Source organism: Erpetoichthys calabaricus, chromosome 5, assembly GCF_900747795.2.
Source record: "Erpetoichthys calabaricus chromosome 5, fErpCal1.3, whole genome shotgun sequence".
Taxonomy (NCBI): Eukaryota; Metazoa; Chordata; class Cladistia; order Polypteriformes; family Polypteridae; genus Erpetoichthys; species Erpetoichthys calabaricus.
Window position 1 is genome coordinate 30,245,091 of NC_041398.2, and position 18,995 is coordinate 30,264,085.

General features: G+C 40.7%; 1 protein-coding gene and 1 long non-coding RNA gene across 2 annotated transcripts in view; both read left to right on the forward strand.

Moving 5' to 3' along the window:
• Positions 1 to 18,995, forward strand: part of gba2 (glucosidase, beta (bile acid) 2) — a 69,638-nt gene that overhangs the window by 48,820 nt on the left and 1,823 nt on the right. Inside the window, exons 6-15 of the mRNA XM_028801430.2 lie at positions 718 to 820; positions 928 to 1,081; positions 1,164 to 1,289; positions 2,230 to 2,414; positions 2,537 to 2,641; positions 3,694 to 3,801; positions 3,879 to 4,030; positions 4,646 to 4,752; positions 11,442 to 11,584; positions 11,805 to 11,920. Of these exons, the coding sequence (XP_028657263.2) occupies positions 718 to 820; positions 928 to 1,081; positions 1,164 to 1,289; positions 2,230 to 2,414; positions 2,537 to 2,641; positions 3,694 to 3,801; positions 3,879 to 4,030; positions 4,646 to 4,752; positions 11,442 to 11,584; positions 11,805 to 11,920 (1,299 nt within the window). The remainder of the gene's footprint in view (positions 1 to 717; positions 821 to 927; positions 1,082 to 1,163; positions 1,290 to 2,229; positions 2,415 to 2,536; positions 2,642 to 3,693; positions 3,802 to 3,878; positions 4,031 to 4,645; positions 4,753 to 11,441; positions 11,585 to 11,804; positions 11,921 to 18,995) is intronic.
• On the forward strand, positions 11,940 to 17,099 carry LOC127527798 (uncharacterized). The gene is made up of 2 exons (XR_007934924.1): positions 11,940 to 16,190; positions 16,561 to 17,099. It is a non-coding gene; the product is annotated as an uncharacterized LOC127527798 (long non-coding RNA).

Below are 18,995 nucleotides of genomic sequence, written 5' to 3' on the forward strand. Positions count from 1 at the left end.
GAGCCTAGGGATCTGCACTGCCAATCGAAAGGTAGCCGGTTTGCATCTCGTAAATGCCAAAAGAGACTCTGCTCTGTTGGGCCCTTAAGCAAGGCCCTTAACCTGCAATTGCTGAGCGCTTTGAGTAGTGAGAAAAGCGCTATATAAATGCAAAGAATTATTACCTGCTGAAGCTTGCCAGCTAGGTAGTTGGCCTCCATGCAGGGTTTGACTGAGAGAGTCCTGCAGAGAATCACTTGCCAGACTGGTTTAAGGCACTTCCCCTGACACTGTCATAAAATTACAAAGAGACTCAGTCCTGAAGGTGGGGTGGGGGGTGATTTTTAACCATCAGACCACTGCTGTTCTTATCAATGACAGACATTAGTGTTGTAAGTTACAAATACATACAAATAATCTATCAACTTATATGCAAAATTTTACACCACAACACTTAATTAAAGGAAGGTATGGTTTAAGAACTTTATTGTGTGTTCCCTTTCTCTAATATTGTATTTTGTCATTGTGTTAAATATTCAGGCACTGAGGATATTATGGAAGTAACAAATTATGGGGTATAGGGTGTAGGAAGGGAGGGGTGGGAGTCCTGCACACTGGCACACTCCTATTCTCCATATCTTTCATCCTGTGCCTCCCCTTTGCCTCTCTTTGTCTGCATGCATGTTAGCCATACTAATTGATTTTTTTGTAATCACTTCTGTTTTTGACTCCCCACAGCCAGATAGACAGATCAGTCACCAAACAGCATTCAACCCGCGGGGCACATGCCAGGCTCTTTGGACAGACCTCATTGCTGATGGACAGCTGAACTCCCCAGCAGGTGAGGGCCTCTGGTCGTCTTTATGTTGTCTCGACTGGAATGTGATGGGTAAGGTAGAGAGTACATCATTTATCCTCCTTTGTTTTCACCATTCCTTGACACCTCAGGTCCAAGTCCTCCCACCCAGAAAGGGGAAAAGACGGCAGCGGCCCTAGCAGCCAAATGCACTGTGCCCAGCTCAGGCCGCAACACCCTGGAATTCAACTTGACCTGGGATATGCCTCGAGTCCGTTTTGGATCAGCAGATAGGGCTCACTTCAGGTGCAATGCTGTCTAATGCTGTCTTGCCAACCATTTCCAAAAGTAATGAACTAATTGTTCCATCATTCCTTTGTGTGCGCAGACGTTATACTCGATTCTTTGAGAGCACTGGAGGGGCAGCGCCAGAGTTAAGCCACTACGCACTGACACACTACAGAGACTGGGAGAAGAAGATAGAGGACTGGCAGCAGCCTATTTTGGATAACAGGTATTGTACCTCTTCTTCCTTCTTCTTTTGTCTTCACTCGAGACCAGTTCTTAGGACATGTGGTGGGCCACTTTCCTTCCTCCTTCCTCTAGGTCTGCTTTTTTGTCTTTCTTTACTTTTTTCTTGCATACTACCAGCGGCCATTGTGTTTGCTGCATTATGCAAAGGTTCCTGCACACTCCAGTCATTTGTATTCAGTATGAGTCCATCAACTTACTCTGGAATGCCACCTTTTAGAATATTACAGTGTCCTCCAGTGATTGTCATACTCATTGCTTGTATCCTACTCCTTGTAAACATTTTGTAATGAGTTTATCCATTGCCCCACTTTGTCAGTTCTGCTACCTAAACATTCTTGGAACCTTCCTCCACACGTTTATGTACTTGTCTCACTGTCACTCCCTAGTCTTAATTTCTTTCCTCACATTTTCTTTCTCGTGGACCTTCCTGTGCTTTCTCAGTTAATCTTTATGCAGCATTGCTGGCACTGGGCTCTCACTGGAAAGCCCCTCTTTCTTTCTTCACTAACTCTTCTTTCTATAATCAGATTCTTCTTGAACTCTTGGCACTAAAAATCAACAAATCATTCGGTCTCATCATGAGAAAATGGTTTTCCGTCTCAGTCTTGTTGGTGGCAGGATGTCTGGTGGTGATTGAAAATGGGCGCTCAGCCTACTTGTTTCATTTTCTTTTTTAGTCTGGCTATGGACCACTGCCCTTTTTGGTTTGTCATGCTAGCTCCATATCATCATTTCTTTTCTCTCAAAATAAAGTTATTTCTCATAGGGTGCTGGTGAGGACAGGCAGCAGGTTTGCTTGGTTTCTTTTCATTGTATATGTTTTGTTTCTTTCTTTTTCTTTTTTTCCATTAATTCTTTTCAGTACAACTCCATCCAGCACAGAGGTGTATGCATCTAATATTTATTTGCTTTCTTCTCAGGAATCTTCCCAACTGGTACAAGTCGGCACTCTTCAATGAGCTCTACTTCATGACTGATGGAGGCACTGTGTGGGTAGAGGTACCCCTAAACACTGATGTGACGGCAGGGCTGCGACCGGAGAATGGTGGACTTCCCCCTCTGCCAGATGTTCTCAAGGAGTTTGGACGCTTTGCCTACCTCGAGGGTTTGTCTACTTTTGTGCTATCTTTGGAAGGGTTTAAGTCAGAAGGATAACATTCATTTTCAACAGGCGGGGGCACTCTAAGGGGTGAATAGCTAGAATGACTTGCAATTGGTGTCTTACAGGACAGGAGTACCGAATGTACAATACCTACGATGTACATTTCTACGCTTCCTTTGCCCTGGCTATGCTCTGGCCCCATTTGGAGCTTAGTCTACAGTATGACATTGGTGAGTCTCTTGCTTCAGCATGGCATGTGAATGAAGTACAGTGGAACCTCGGTTTGTGAGTAACTTAGTTTACGAGTGTTTCGCAAGACGAGCTAAAATTTGTAATAAATTTTGACTTGATAAATGAGCGAGGTCTTGCAATACAAGTAGTATGTATACGCTTTGTCTGCTGAGCGTCGTGTAATCACAACTGAGCTGATGGTTCTTCTCTCTCTCTCTCGCTGTGGGATTGTGGGCAATCGTCTTCTATTCTCCGTCTGAGTCAGCGTGCCTCACTCATATAGTCAACATCCGTATGAGCGTATACTGTTTACTACAGCATTGTGACTGTGTGTGTGTGTGTGCGTGTGCGTGTGTGTGTACGCGCGTACGTGTGTGCTGTGACGTGTGAGTCCCCGTCTTGCACCCCAAAACACGAAGCTGAGTCTCAGTACTTTAGTAACGCCATCTATTCAGCTTGAAACAGCAACAGCGCGGTTATTTATTGTAGCGGGATCTGCCACTCTCCTATACACAGACAAAGCAGTCAGGCAGGGCCGTGGCCAAGTAGTACTGTGCCCTGCGCATTTATAATGTTCCTTGTTCCTTGTATCACCCATCGACAGCAGGCGCTTATTGCATGTCCGCAATCTTTTCGGATTCACTTTTACGGCGAACTGCTACAGCGCTAGGAGACTGCGATTGCTTTGGGACGATCTTCCGCGTGTCGTCCTGTTGGGTGGAATTCCACAAGAGTTTAGAAACTCACTCACACCAGCCATGATTCTTTTCAAATGTAAAGTGCAGGTTAATTTGTTTTATGTATTTTTACTTTATATTTTGTATTAATCATGTTTATATGAATAGTTTTGGGTTGTGGAACGAATCATCTGAGTTTCCATTATTTCTTATGGGGAAATTCACTTTGATATACGAGTGCTTTGGACTGCGAGCACGTTTCCGGAACGAATTATGCTCGCAAACCGAGGTTCCACTGTATCTGTGATAGGAAATGCTTGGTGTGTTTCAAAAGGGAACTCTGATGTGAAAACATGCCTCTTCTCCCTGTGTAGCTGCTGCAGTTGTGAAAGAAGACAGCACCCTAAGGCTCAACCTGATGAGTGGACAGATATCAAAGGTGAAGACCAGGAATGTGGTGCCTCATGATATTGGCGACCCAGGTGAGCTTGGGATGTGGAATGGTGAGCGTTGGAAACATAGTGGAACCCTTCTGATTTCTGTTCTTCTTCCTTTCAAGATGATGAGCCCTGGGAGCGAATGAACGCCTATCAGATCCACGACACAGCTGACTGGAAAGACTTGAACCTCAAATTTGTTCTGCAGGTCTACAGAGACTACCATCTCACACAGGATACAACCTTCCTCAGGGACATGTGGCCCATTTGTCAGGTGAGCATCACAGGCATCAGCACATGGCCTGAGGGCCTGTTGTGGTCATGTGCTGGTGTCTTTCTCTTCTTGCTGTGCTGAGATAAATGAACCGAAGCTTTTCATGTCATATACAATAAATAGGTCGGGGATGCTTATGTGACCTGGCAAGAGTACCCTTTGGCATACCTTTGTGCATTCGCTGATGCCTTAGAAGCCAACATACCTCCTCACCCCCCACTACACTCTTACTTTAAGCTGTGCTTCCATAGATTCAAAAACATTTCAAGCTCCCTGTCCCTCTGTCCCTATTGCATATACCTGTTCATCCCACTTGCTCCCCAGTGCATGCAAAAATCCCTCTACCATCCTGAGTGTATATACCTTTTTTTGTGCCACTTGTACATTTTTTGTTTAGGCTCTTCCCAGAAGCAATTCAGCTGACGGTCTACCTACAACAACAGCAACAACAACATTTATTTCTATAGCACATTTTCATACAAATGATGTAGCTCAAATTGCTTTACAAGTTGAAGAAAGAAAAGTTTATGAACAATAAAAATATCAAAATAAGATTAGGCAATACACCGTGCCTGACACAATATTAGATTTTCTTTCTTACAATATCCCCTGCAGGCAGTGATGGAGACGGAGTCTCAATTTGACAGGGATTCAGATGGGCTGATTGAGAACTCGGGCTACGCAGACCAGACATATGATGGATGGCGCGTCACTGGACCAAGGTGAGAGGGCCTTCTTCTTTGTTTTATTTCAAAAATGTAGGATTATCCAGAGATGTTCATTGTCTTTCATAGAAATTTATACTTTTTTTAATTAAGGTACCAATAAATTGATTTAAAAATATAGCCAAGACCTAGGATGTGCTCAAATGTGGATGTGGCTGCAGTGGCCCTTTCCCCTCTTTGGCCCAAGTGCCCCTTTCTCCGTTTAGGATTGCAAACCACCTTTTCATTATAAGAAGTAGAAAGAATGACCAGTAATAAGTAATGGGTCAAGTTAAAGCTAAGTAAGTTACTCTTTACTATCCATAATTACACTATTTAGTAAGCACACCACAGTGGCAGAAGTGAACCTTCAGCTTGCTTCTTTGCTGTAGACAGACACACCTATTGAAGCGCAGAGATCCCCAGCTTCAGTGGATGTCTAAGGAGAAAATCATCCATGCGTTAGCTCTTTCAGGATGGATGTCGACTTTTATCGAAATTCAGGAGTAGACAAGGGTAATCGGCTGTAAACTGTGACAAAACTCGCCATTACATTTTAGTTTGACTCTCTTAGCTAGAAGGAAAGTTAACTTTGTTGATTTGACCTTACTTCCCTGCGTGTGCATAATGTAGATGAGACAGCAGGCCTTTCCTATCATGTATGGCTGTCCATTATAATGAGTTATGTGAGGGTTTTATTGGTATCTTTGATGCGTGGAATGCAAAAACTGATGAAAAACTATGAGAAGTAGGCAGGATTATAAAAGTACTTGTTGAGATTAACCCATTTATGCCTAAGTTTGAAATTTTTGAGTTTGTGCATGAAATTCACATATGTTGTGTAGAAAAATATAAGCAAGAAGAATTTGAAGAGAAAAAAAAATTACTCCATTCCATTCTTGAGTTATGTGCCGTTCTAAAATTGGAACACTAGGCAAATCCACTTCTTACATTATACATAACGTATAAAATTATGTTTCTTATCTCAGGAGATGGTAAATACCTGCTATTCAGTGTGATATCCAGCAGAGCATTTGACATGTAAGGCAACATCACACTTTTCACATCGAAATGTGGTGTTCTTATGACATTGAGCGCACCATGTTTGCTTTCCCTGTTTGACTATCACATGATTCAGGCCATCATAATGTGAATCAATGTTGCGCTTCTGAGAAAGTCTTCCTGTTCGGCCAGAGTCTGCAGGATGACCGTGGGTCTCCAAATAATGGCATGCGATACGTCAGCGAAACTCCAGAAGATCCATTGGGTTCTTATCATATGTTTTATGCAGTTGCCATGCTTTTTGTAAGGCCAATTCGAAACAGAACAACAGAGGACTTGAATACCATTTCTTTCCACGGATTGATGTCCGATACTTATCAATGTTTTCATCAGCTCTGTCTACGCCTCTCATGAAATGGTTATGGACTTTGATCATGTTTGGCTGCTGGACTTGGATCTTCTTTTTCAGTTTCTGGGAATAACGATTGACAAGACACAGGGGATCGATACCAGCACCAGATGAGGCAACAGTGACAACACTGTTATCATGCCATCTGCATACAATATTTGCATGCATCTATCATTGAGTTTGTTTATGAGAGGTCGCAACTTGGAAAACTTGTCCATTGGATCCAAATGGGCATTGTCAGCAACATGCAAATTAGAAAATATGGTTTCAAAGCGATCACGTCTCATGGCAGCACTAATGAGTACATTATGCGCATCAGTTCTTCGTTCCCAGAGCATGCGCCTTCTAGGAACTGACACGTAACCACTCAGAAAGATAATTCCGAGAAAACATTTGAATTCGGAACTAGTCAATCCCTTACTTGCAATGTATAAGTTGGAATATCAGACAATGAGTTCAACGGTTTCGTCATCAAGAAAAAGTTCAAAAATTTCTGTGGGAATTCTGGTTTCGGTGAAGAAATCATTTAGTGGTTTCTGTAACTCTACCTGCTACGGGTTGTGCAGTTAGGTCAGCCTTTTTCCGTTTCTGAACAATTTTTGTCACTTTCTTCTTCTTTGACGGAGGAGGTTGCTGAGCAGTAGAGGTTGACGGAACATCATCATCAGGGGAGTTATATTCAGGTACGTATGTGGGATCACTTGTGTCGGACTCCTCATCACTGCCATCTTGAATAAGATACGCAGGTACGCGCAACAAAGAACCTGGCAGATTATTTATTGTTCCACCTTCTTCATCTCCTGAGTCCTCATCAGAAACAGGCGATGTAGCATTTTCGGGTGGTTGTATCACTATAACACTTGCTTCAATGGTGTCATCTGTCTCTAGCAGGTCAGTTATTTCATGTAAAGATAGAGCTTGAGGCATTTTCAGAGAGATCTTCAACCGTAAAGGGAAAAATATATTATTAGTCCTACTGGTAGGGGTTTTGCCTGGTGCTCCAAAAATGGAACACACAAAATGTGAAGTCCATAACCAATACAACAATGATAACTTCGGTAGTTTCTTTTTACAGCACGATAACATAACTAGTAGAGAAGTAATAGAAAATAAATGTTAGTATATGACGTAGTGCAGCAAAGTTATATCTACCTGTCTTCGGAATGGTTCTTCAAAAATGTGAGAAAATTCACATCACTTCTTGAGGAGATCCCAGCACACCAATATCTGCAGCACACTGACTAACTCTGTGCACGACGTGATAAGGTGTACCCCCAGGAAGCAGACGTGCGTGAAAAGTCGGAGCCCGGCGATGGCCTTGAGCAGTAGGATATAAATAACTCCAACGTGACTGTTGTTCCAATAATGGAACACGAGGCGTAAATGAAGTATAGATGTAGATGAGGCTTGGTGTTACTAATTACGTTTTCTGTTCCCATCATTGATAGCCACACACAACGTAGTAGACATATTTGATAACGTTCTTATTGGTAACGTGGTTCTGGAATACAGGACCAGTGGAGCAACTGAAAATACCATGCAGTCATAAAGTCATGAGGTTTATTCTGCATTTAAGTTAAAAATCATATAGCATGAGACGAAAGGTTATGAATAGCAGTTGAGTTATAGAGATGTGCTATGTTATGAACTCCTGCTGCTAAAGTCCATTTGTTTTTTCTTTAAAATAGATTGGAATCTCTTTATTTGTTCTTTCATCTTGTGAAGAGGTGTTAGGCAAATGAAGTATATGCGCCATAGAAGGGGAGTAGTGTGTTTTCTGATGATTTGTCATAATCAGCAAATACTGTATTTTTCATAAGGTGTTTACGCTGTAATGCCCCTGATGTTACATCCACATTTTCAGTGAAATTAAAAATGCAGAAAGAAAAGTGGGCACTATTTTGTGACCAGGAATTAAAATTGAACAAATCCTGTCCTGTAAAGTGCCCCTGTTCTGCTTTGTGAGCCACTGACACTGGCAAAGTCATTGCTAATGCTACAAATGGCCATTACTACTTGAAGCAACTGATGTATAATTTATTATTCTCATATGACTGCAAAGTCCCATTTTCAGCAGCCATTACCCCCATTGTTCTAATAGCAGACTCCCTTAGCTCATCCTTAATTAATCATGTTTAAATGCAAATTGGTTATTAGAGGAAATGTTTAATTGTGTTAGCACAGTTCAAACCTTTTATTGTCTGACATTGTATGGCATTCCTTCAGTTCAATTCTGGGTTCAGTAATGGACAAGATGAAACAGCTTTTTCAAGGAACATGTTTTTATAAATTGAAGGTGATTCCATGTAATAGATTTCCAAGGATCTAAAGATTTCATAAAACGTCTATTGCTGTCTTCGAGAGAATATAGCAAACTGCACAACTGCACAAAAGACATAATAATAGCTTAACAACTGCATAAGAGGAGAAGGCCATTAGAGTGGGATTACTGAGAAAAAGACGCATTACAGGTCCTCAGATGACTTCTTCCTTAAATACACGTCAAATCCCAGTATCCTCTGCAAAACAGAAGAGACAATTGTCTAAGAGGCAGATCTTCAAAGAAAAAGCCATATTTGAAACTGGAAAATAAAAAGAATAGGTCAATATGGGCAACAGTTTGAAATCGCCCAGAGTCCACCATTCAGTTTCTGTGTTCTTTTGACCATTTAAACCCTTTCACTATTGCAGACAACACTGGTATTGGGCGTGCATTTAAGGAAAACCATTAAGGGGCATGTTTCTCAAACTACAGACTCTGATATTCTTTTCTCCTTTTTTGTACACTAGCTGTGCCACACATCCAAGACTTGTTGAAGTCAAAGTAATGAACATAGACCTCAGCATTAATGGTTGCAGCGTACTACGTAATGCTCATATTTGTTATATGCCTTTTGGTATGCGATTTGTAAAAGCAATGTTAATTTTTGTGATGCGCAATCTGTTGGAATGATAAATGCAATGTACTTGTTTCTGTAATATGCAATTTGGTAGAGATTCATAAAAGCAGTGTTAATGTTTGTGATGTGTCATCTGTTGGAATGACAAATGCAATGCATATGTCTGTTATATGCCATTTGCTATGGTATTTTAAAAGCAGTGTTGATGTTTATGAGATGCCATCTTTTGGAATGACAGAGAAATAGCAACTGGACATTTGGGCTTTCCATTTCTCTTTTTATTCTGGTTAAATCCAGTTTGCCCTCTTCTCTCAAGTTTATAAAATCTTCAGTTTCTTGGCAATCTGGTGCATGGAATAACATTAATTTTGGAAAACAATAGAATGATGTGTTTCTTGAGAAAGCTTCATTTATTCTTGTCATTTTAAAATCAGAATTGAATTTTAAGGATGCCAGTGTTGTGAGATGTATACTTAACTGTGGCAAATTGGCTGTGATGCCTTTGAAAAAACTATAAAGGTATGGCGACAACGTAACCAGCCTGCCCAAGAAGGCTCATTGCAAATCTAGCAAGTCTCACAGCTACTGCCTGCTGGCCTCCGGGTGTAGCAGGATCCAAATAAGGTGTAGCTGGCAGCGCAAAATTTACCAAAAAGCCCCACAAGAGGGAGGGTGACTGTAAACCCCTGGCTTGTGCACAAAACAGCAAACAAGGAATCTTTATAAATATTTTTTTATAATTATAAGAAAAATGTGAAAATTACAAGGAAAATCTCAAAAGAGCAAAAAACTGCTCTTTAAATGTCAGTCCCATAGTAAACAAGTCCCAATACGCCATCAGTGATCAATATTCTTAAAACAAAAACAAGAAAGTCAGGTGAACCTGAAAAATCCAGAAAAAGAAACAAGTAATACTCAGAGAAGTCCAACTAACACAATGATTTACTAGCTGGGTGGTTTTTTTTTCTGGTCTCCAGAAAAGTCAGAGGTAGAACTCAGCAGGTGTGACGTCAGGGAGGCCCCGCCTCCTGGGGCTCCACCCACAAAAAAACATAAAATGGAGGCACATTTAAAAAGATGGCATCTAATTACAGAACTAGTAGAAAATACATAAAATATTAAAAATACTACTAAACATAAAATACAAATACATTTAGACAGCTACGTAAGAGCCAATACTTTAGAACCCAAAAAGAGACAATTTATTGGCTTTATTGAAGGAAATGGCAGGTTTCAGAGGCACTAACCCAATTACAAAGGGTTCTCAAATGACCAATTAGAATTTAAACATGATTAATTAAGGATAAGCAAAAGGAGTGTACCATTAGGACACTAGAGCAATAGCTGCTAAAAATGGGGCTTTGCAGTTATATGTGAATGACGTCATTTCAATTAATAATAGCCATTTACTCCATTTGTAATGCATTTGCCCTACTATCCAGTCAGTTTAATGATACCGTAATACAAAAAGATCTGAACATTTTTGGGTGATGCCAAACTTTTCGATACTAGGCGTGCCTTGTGTATTGGTGACTTACTTTGGTTCAACATGTAAATCCTTGTAATTTTTTTATTTGATTGGGTGAGTGTGTAATTATACTGTGTAGATCCTTAATGAAAGCTGTTTTTTTTTAACCAAATTCTATTTTATGTTTCCCATTTTCAGTTTTCTTGTACTTTTTTTAATTTGGATTTTCAGCGTTTTATACATTTTTACTTGAAACTATAATAAATCCCACAATGGTAAAATGGCACTTTGCATTCTTTTTATTAAAACTGAACAATTACCCAAAGTGTATGTACACACATTCAGTGACTGCAAAAAGATCAGGACATACTGTAAAGGATGAATAAATGAATTGAAGTTCAGGCAATAATTGAAAATCAACATATTATAACTATAAATACATAGAAGTGCAATTTGTAGCTTAAAGTATCTGAATTCACCAAACAGAAAGCCTCCACATTCTAATGCCCTTTAATTAGTACAATTACCGCTGCACTCATTTGATTTATGTGCATCTCTGACGCTCACCCCATTGAAGTGTGCCATGGTGATTAACTCACTGAGCGTCTCTCTCTTGTCTTTGAAGTCTGTCTTGTATTTACTGAAGCTTATCAGCAAATTTCACACAAGGAAAGAGCCCCTCATTTGAAGTACAGTGTACATACACTCCAGAAAAGCTGCTGCCCTAATTTGTATCTGTCACAAGGACATTGTTGTGCCCAGAATTTTGCAGTTAAAATTGCGTCCTGTAGTCTTTTGGGCATTGCTGGGGTACTGTGATATTTCACATGCAGCTAGCTAGCCCATGGGTCTTACTGTATATCCGTACGAGCCATCCTGCCACAGAAAGACTTCTTCACTGATGCCTGTTCTTGTTTCACCTGGACAGTGCATACTGTGGGAGCCTGTGGCTGGCCTCTCTCTTTGTCATGTGCAAGATGGCCAAGATCTTCAAGGATCAAGACCTTTACGAGAAGTACAAAGACACCCTTAATCGGGGAGCTGAGGCCTTCGAAAAGATCCTGTGGAATGGTGAGTAATAATGTGAAGAGCCAAACGGGATACAAGAGTGCCCGCTGTTTGGGGAAATTAGTTGAGCAGAGAGGGGTGCCTCTGTCCTGTTTAACTGGGAAAATGTTGGGTGCAATGAGCTGGACGACTAGGGGTGCATCTGTCCTGTGTCAGTGACTGCTGTGAGGTTTTGGGATTGAAAGTACCACCTTGTCCCACAATTCTGCTGCTTTTTTTGCAGGGAAATATTACAACTATGACAGCAGCAGGAAGTCGTATTCAAACAGCGTGATGTCAGACCAGTGTGCTGGCCACTGGTTTCTGAGGGCATCAGGATTTGATGACAAAGACCTGCTGGTGAGAGAAGAGGCCAAACTTTATACTGTTTTTTGACATCAGTTATTATTTATTTAGCGTAGCATTGTCAGTCATTTATTTGGACTGTGCAAAGCAAAACATACATAGATTTAAATTGCAGACAAGTGAGGGAGTCATTAGACGCTTGTACTCAGCTCAGGTAAGTTTAGTCTCGTGTGGCTTTTTTTTTACAAATAATACAATAAACACCAAAACACTACACTACAATTATTGTAGCCCGGAAGTAGAATTGTAGAGCGGAGTGGTGGCTCTGAGGCTAAGGATCTGTGCTGGTATCCAGAAGGTTGCTGGTTCGAATCCCCGTCACTGCCAAAAGAGATCCTACTCTGCAGGGCCCTTAACCTGTAATTGCTCCAGGGGCTCTGTATAATGGCTGACCCTGCACTCTGACCCCAAGGGGTATGCGAAAACTAACAAATTCCTAATACAAGAAATTGTATAAGGCGAAATAAAGAACAAATAAATAAGTAAGTTTGTGGATGTTTTGTTATGATACATCAAATAAAGGCCTGCTCTTTGGACAACTAGAAAGTTAGTTTACACAGATCCTGTAGTACTAGGGTATCGTATCATGTTAGCCATTATGAATATAGTCAGAAGTCAAGGAAAATTACACCTTTTATTGGCTAACTAAAAAGATTACAATATGCAAGCTTTTGAGGCAACTCAGACCCCTTCCTTCTTGCCTGAAGAAGAGGCCTGAGTTGCCTTGAAAGCTTGCATATTGTAATCTTTTTAGTTAGCCATTCAAAAGTGTCATTTTGCTTGACGTCTCACTACACAGATCCTATAAAAAAATGAATCCTGTCTAAATAACCTACATCAATTGGCCATCCAGCCTCAGTCATTCTCACTCCCCTTTTGTTTGGGTCAGCTTCTTGGGGGGGTCCAGAGCTTATTCTCTTCTGTATTGTTCTCCACACAACCTTAAAAACAACAGCAGCAGCATTGATTTCTATAGTACATTTTCAAATGCAGGATGTAGCTCAAAGTGCTTTCCAAGACGTCAAAGAAATAATTGTAAAAAAAGAACAACTATTTAAATTAGTCAGAAATAATAATAAATTAAAAAATATCAAAACAGGCTTACATAAGATTAGTTATACATAAATGAATGACCTGTATGTTTATGGAGTAGTCCACTGTGCTCATGCTTAACCACAGCCACTAGATGGCGCATGCATGCATTTTTATGTTTTTTTGGCTCTTGCATGCACCTCACTTCTCGCTACGAAAGACGGGTGTGCAGCAAACACCTCTGTGTGACAATGACATTATGCTAATGACACAGAGGACTCAACATTGAAGTCAACGCTCCAGCTCAACAACATGCAAGTGAAACACCTTAGCAGTGGAGGACCAGTTTTCATTAAAAACATTGTCTATCTGGAGGTGTTTTCTCAAGACAAAGATTAATAGGACTCCTATGCCAGTGATATGACTAAGATATGGTATCATCAGAATCTTCTTATGAAAACCAGTGAGGCTGCCAACACAGGTGGGTCCACATCCTCTTCCCTGGGTAATTCTTAAGAGTTAGCTGACGCCTTTCCAAGTTCACGAATAAAGTCAAACTACCAGGGAGTCTTCGGGTTGTGTTTTGTCCCGAAGACCACATACAGCTAATATATATACGATTAGCAGAAAGGTAGAGCCCTTATAATCTCTAAAGATGAGTACAATGATAAGGTCAGATGACAAGGAGTAAAAACTCCAAATATTCTGAAGAAACAAAACAAAATCTGCAGGGGTTCAAGGCCAAAAGACCATCCAGCCTAAAATAAATTTTCTTAAGTCGTTCCTCATTATTTCCAGGCTTCATCTTAGAGGATTCAATAAAGTGAATCTTGTGGACAGCTGGGGCATCCGTCTTATTTCGACTATAAAGTGCCTCGATCAGGTGGTTTTGGCACTCCAGAAAGAGAGAAGTCGATATTAGTAATGATTTCTGATCCATAAAGAAAAAGGCATCCATTTCATGTCTGGTCACTGTAACTTCACTAACTCACTCAGTCCATTCATTCTTGATTACTATGTGCAGTTGGTCAGTACAACTATAGAAATACATCCAGTGCCTTAGTAGCTAGTCAGTTTAGCATGTTCCGTACATTTTTGGTCACAGCTTTACAAGGAGCCAGATGGCTTATTTTTTTTTTATTGTTCTTTATTTCACCTTATACAATTTCATGTATTAGGAATTTGTTAGTTTTCGCATACCCCTTGGGGTCAGAGCGCAGGGTCAGCCATTGTACAGCACCCCTGGAACACACAGGTTAAGGGTCTTGCTCAAGGGCCCAGCAGAGTAGGATCTCCTTTGGCAATGATGGGGATTCGAACCGGCAACCTTCTGGATACCAGCGCAGATCCTTAGCCTCAGAGCCACCCTTATGGTTTAGGTTATGGCTTAGGTGCCAGCTCTGTGGGTGCTCTGCAGTTTAGCACCACTGAGAATTGTGACTACAAAATATAAAAATATCACACCGCATACATACAGTAGATTCAGAAAGTATTCAGCGCCTTCACTTTATTTCATATTTTGCTTGGATGCAGTCTTGTGCTATAATCATATAAATTATTTTTAACCTACATTAAGCAGCTCTAAATACCCTAGAATGATTAAACAAAAACAGGATTTTAGAAATGTGTGTATATTTATTAAAAATTGAAATATCACATTGACATTATTCAGACCTTATATTTAGAATGTAGTCGAAGCAACTTTGGTAGCGATTAAATCCTGAAGTCTTCTTGGATATGACACAACAAGCTTCATACCCCTGGATTTTGGGATTTTCTGCCATTCTCCTGTGTGGATCTTCTCAAGCTCTGTCAGGTTGGATGGATGTTGGATGTTGTTTCATGCTCATGCTCAGGCTCTGGCTATATATATATATATATATATACATAATTATATAACTAAATTACTTTTTATTAGCACAGTTTTCCATACCTGATAATGCAGGAAATACAAATATAGACAGAATGCGAAAAAAGTGCTGGTTATTGCAACGAAAAAGATTGCAGTAGGCTCTCGCTCTTATTTACAGTAGATGCATGTCCACAGCAACCTACATAACGCTTAGCCCCAATTACTCTTTAAAGTTGGCACCTATGCCAGGGGGTATACAGTTTTGAGCACTACAGTTTCACAAAGAAGCTCAGTCCCTTCAGTGGTGTACACCATCACCTGATCAGTATAACTGTTGTGCACAGAGTGGTCACCACACACATGATCACTACAACTTTGCAAACCCACCACATACGTTCACTTCTACTCATTGTAGTTTCATCGACCAGCTCGATCTGTTCAGTTGCCCTCACTACACATTGAGGATTGGACACTATGCTTATCTCATGATTCCAATCATATTTGGCCCTCAGTTCTATAACACATAACATTTAGCCTACAATTTGATTCATTTCATGATATTTGGTTGATGATTAATTTTAACTCACAACACTCAACATTTGTCCCATTACTCACTGTAAACTTTACGCACATCCTATGTGATTTTCTTTGACCGCCGGTCAGCTGAGTTTTGTCCTGCCATTCCAATATTGTAGGTCGCTGTAGTTTGGAGGCACACGTGTTTGGTATTTAGTAATGGATTGTAGGTATACTGTTTTTGAATCTCTACCCAGTATGGCACAGTTTGCATTGAAGTTGATCTCAATTTTTGCTCAAAATTCTTCTGAATCAAATTACTCGAGGCATTCTTCTTTTTTTTCCTGAAAATGTCTGTTCTCCTTCCAGATTTTAAACAATTTGATCTTAATCTTAAATGTTACCCTCAAGTGACCAACATGTCTCAAAGTACATCTGTAGAAGTCGTTGCCCTGCAACAAGGCAATTAGATAGCACAGTTCAAAGTTAAATATACTTTTAGAAGCAATTGAATTGTTCAGTTTACAGTCTTAACATAAAGTTAACCACGGTTAATCGTTAACAACACTAGATCAGATAATCCTGTAAGAGGTGTTAACAATAAAATATGACGCTGCAAAACTTCAACTTCAAGTTTGTTGTCATGTGCTTGTCTCCTCGGAACACAAAAGAACTCAAATACTTAGAATGCAACTTGTATGTCTGTGTTTGTATAAATATATTCATTTGTTTAATTTATTTATATGAAAAATATATACAATACAGTGCCGTATAAAGTATGTGCCCTCTTCCTGATATGCTCAATTTTTGTTTAGTTATCTCAAAGGCTTAAGATCTTTGGACAAAATTAAATATTGAATAAAGGTAACCAGGGGCGGCACGGTGGCGCAGTGGGTAGCGCTGCTGCCTCGCAGTTGGGAGACCTGGGTTCGCTTCCCGGGTCCTCCCTGCGTGGAGTCTGCATGTTCTCCCCGTGTCTGCGTGGGTTTCCTCCGGGCGCTCCGGTTTCCTCCCACAGTCCAAAGACATGCAGGTTAGGTGGATTGGCGATTCTAAATTAGCCCTAGTGTGTGCTTGGTGTGTGGGTGTGTTTGTGTGTGTCCTGCGGTGGGTTGGCACCCTGCCCGGGATTGTTTCCTGCCTTGTGCCCTGTGTTGGCTGGGATTGGCTCCAGCAGACCCCCGTGACCCTGTGTTCGGATTCAGCGGGTTGGACAATGGATGGATGGATAAAGGTAACCAGAGTAAACATATAACACTATTTCTAAATTGCTACTTAATATATTCAAGTAATAAAGTTATCCAACACCTGTATTGCCCATATGCAAAGGTAATTACCCCTTAGTTACTTCCTCAAGTAGCTGACCAAAGTTGACTGCTAATTCAGTTTAGCTGACTGAACACAGCCTGAATCTTAACCTCATATTTAATCCTTGCCATGAGAGTGAAGTTGTCACCACAAGATTTCTGCAAGACTTAAGGACATTCTTACCAGTCAGAAAGCCAAAGGTTCTGGGACTCCACCACACCGCAGGGGGAGCCGTTATCTTTAAATGGAGAACTTTTGTGACAGTTGGGATTGTTCCGAGGAAAGGCCTGTCTGACAAAATGTCCCATAGGGCATAATGGCAACTTCTTCAAGAAGTCACAGAGGATCCCAGATGAACATCCAAAAAAAAAAAAAACCTGCAGACTTCTTTAGACTCCGAGAAGCTCAGTACTCAAAACTCCACGATAAGAAAGAGACGGAGTCAAAACAGGATTCATGGGAGAGTGACTGGCCAGAAAGTGTTTGTCACAAATGTACAAAGACACCACCCGGACGATCCCCAATCCTTTTGGAATAATGTTCTTTGAGTCTTCTGATGACACAGGTCCCACTATTTCCAATATACGGTGGAGGAAATAAGTATTTGAACCCCTGCTGAATTTGTAAGTTTGCTCACTTACAAAGAAATGAACAATCTCTATTTTTTATGGTAGTTTCATTTTAATGGAGAGAGAGACAGAATAGCAACCAAAAATCCAGAAAAAACACATTACCTAAAATTTATAAATTGATTTTCATGTCATTGAGAGAAATAAGTGTTTGATCCCCTACAATCCAACCAGAATTCTTGCTTCCAAAATGTGGCACACAGATAACAATCACTGATACTCTAAGGCTGATCAGTCACGGAGCCAAAGTGGTCACCATCACGTTACAAAGCCACAGAATGTCTGCTGACTTGGTCACGATAACATGAAGATGTTTTTGTTTCTAATGGACATTGTCACTACTGTCACTACTGGGTCTGCAAAGGTCTCAGAAACTTAAGGATGTACTCATTGTAGCTTGTGGTCAATGGAGCTTTCACTGCGTTGATCCTGGCACTGTTTATTTAAGACTGTTGTGCCGCTAGCATGTGAGGGAGAGGACAAGAAGATGAGCATGTAACCTTACATCAAACCAAAGTCGTTACCGAATGAATCTTTAGACATCAATACCACATAGTTAGCAAAAATACCATTGTCAAAAGAAAATAAGAGCAGTCAGACTAGGTGAATGCATTTGTTTTGTTGAGAGTGTGCTGCAATCTAGGACAGTATAGGATACACAGCGCCGACTTTCTAGTGGCGTGAAGTGTGTGTGGAAACATGCTGCTGTGGGCACCCTTAACTCCAAAGAAGGCACTCAGAGTCTCAGGACAGGCAGCAGAATTAAGATTTATTGTACTGTCTGTATTGTACAGACTCATTTCAAAATAGAATGAGCGTCCAGTCATAGGCAGCTTTTACATTTATTACAGTTCCTATCACACAAGTCATTATTGACTCTCCTCTAACTCCTAACATTCCTCTGCTCTAGTCCTACTCCTAATTAATTCCACCATTATATCTCAGCTGTGGGGGTGTCAAACCCCTCTCTGTCCATCATGTCTGTCTGACAAGGCCTACCCATACTCCCTACTAGCTCAGCGCTTGCTACCTTTATTTACAGCCAAAGAGTTCACATTCCCTCTCTAAGAGATGGGCCCATCCTTTTCCAGCTCTCCTGCACGTCTGACCTTTGACTTATGAACTATTGCTGGTTTCTAGCTCATACAGATTAATAAATAATATGTAGGTCTTTTTAATCCTAACTCTTATTGTACATCTTAATGCTTAGTGGAATACAGTATTTACTTTTCTCATGTGTTTATAATACTTTTGTAATACGTAGAGATTCCCAGTTTTCTATATGTGTAACTTCCAGGAATTGCATCTCCAGCATCAGAGCGTTTACGTCTTAGTGACACAGTCGGCCCGATGCAGAAACAAAGTAATGACAGGAAAAACAAAATGTACAATGCTGATGACATCTAACTTGCTTAGGGTCGAGAATATCTGGTAAACAGCGTTAAACCACTAAGATCCCCAATAAACAAAACACCCAAATAAACACCCATTCTGAACGACAAAATGTTTATTACGATGTGACCACCAGGGGGCATACAGCTTCCCAAACACCTGACACACCAGCCACAGCCATAAAGAGCAGGCCACTATTGCCAGACTTTCCATTCAGGTGTGGTCACCACAACATTAAATTGCAGGCCAGTTCATACAGACGTTGGGGTGTTTTTGCAGCTGGCCTGCGACTTGAGTCATTGCCCCCCTCCTAATAGCGATCTCAGACCCACATATCTGA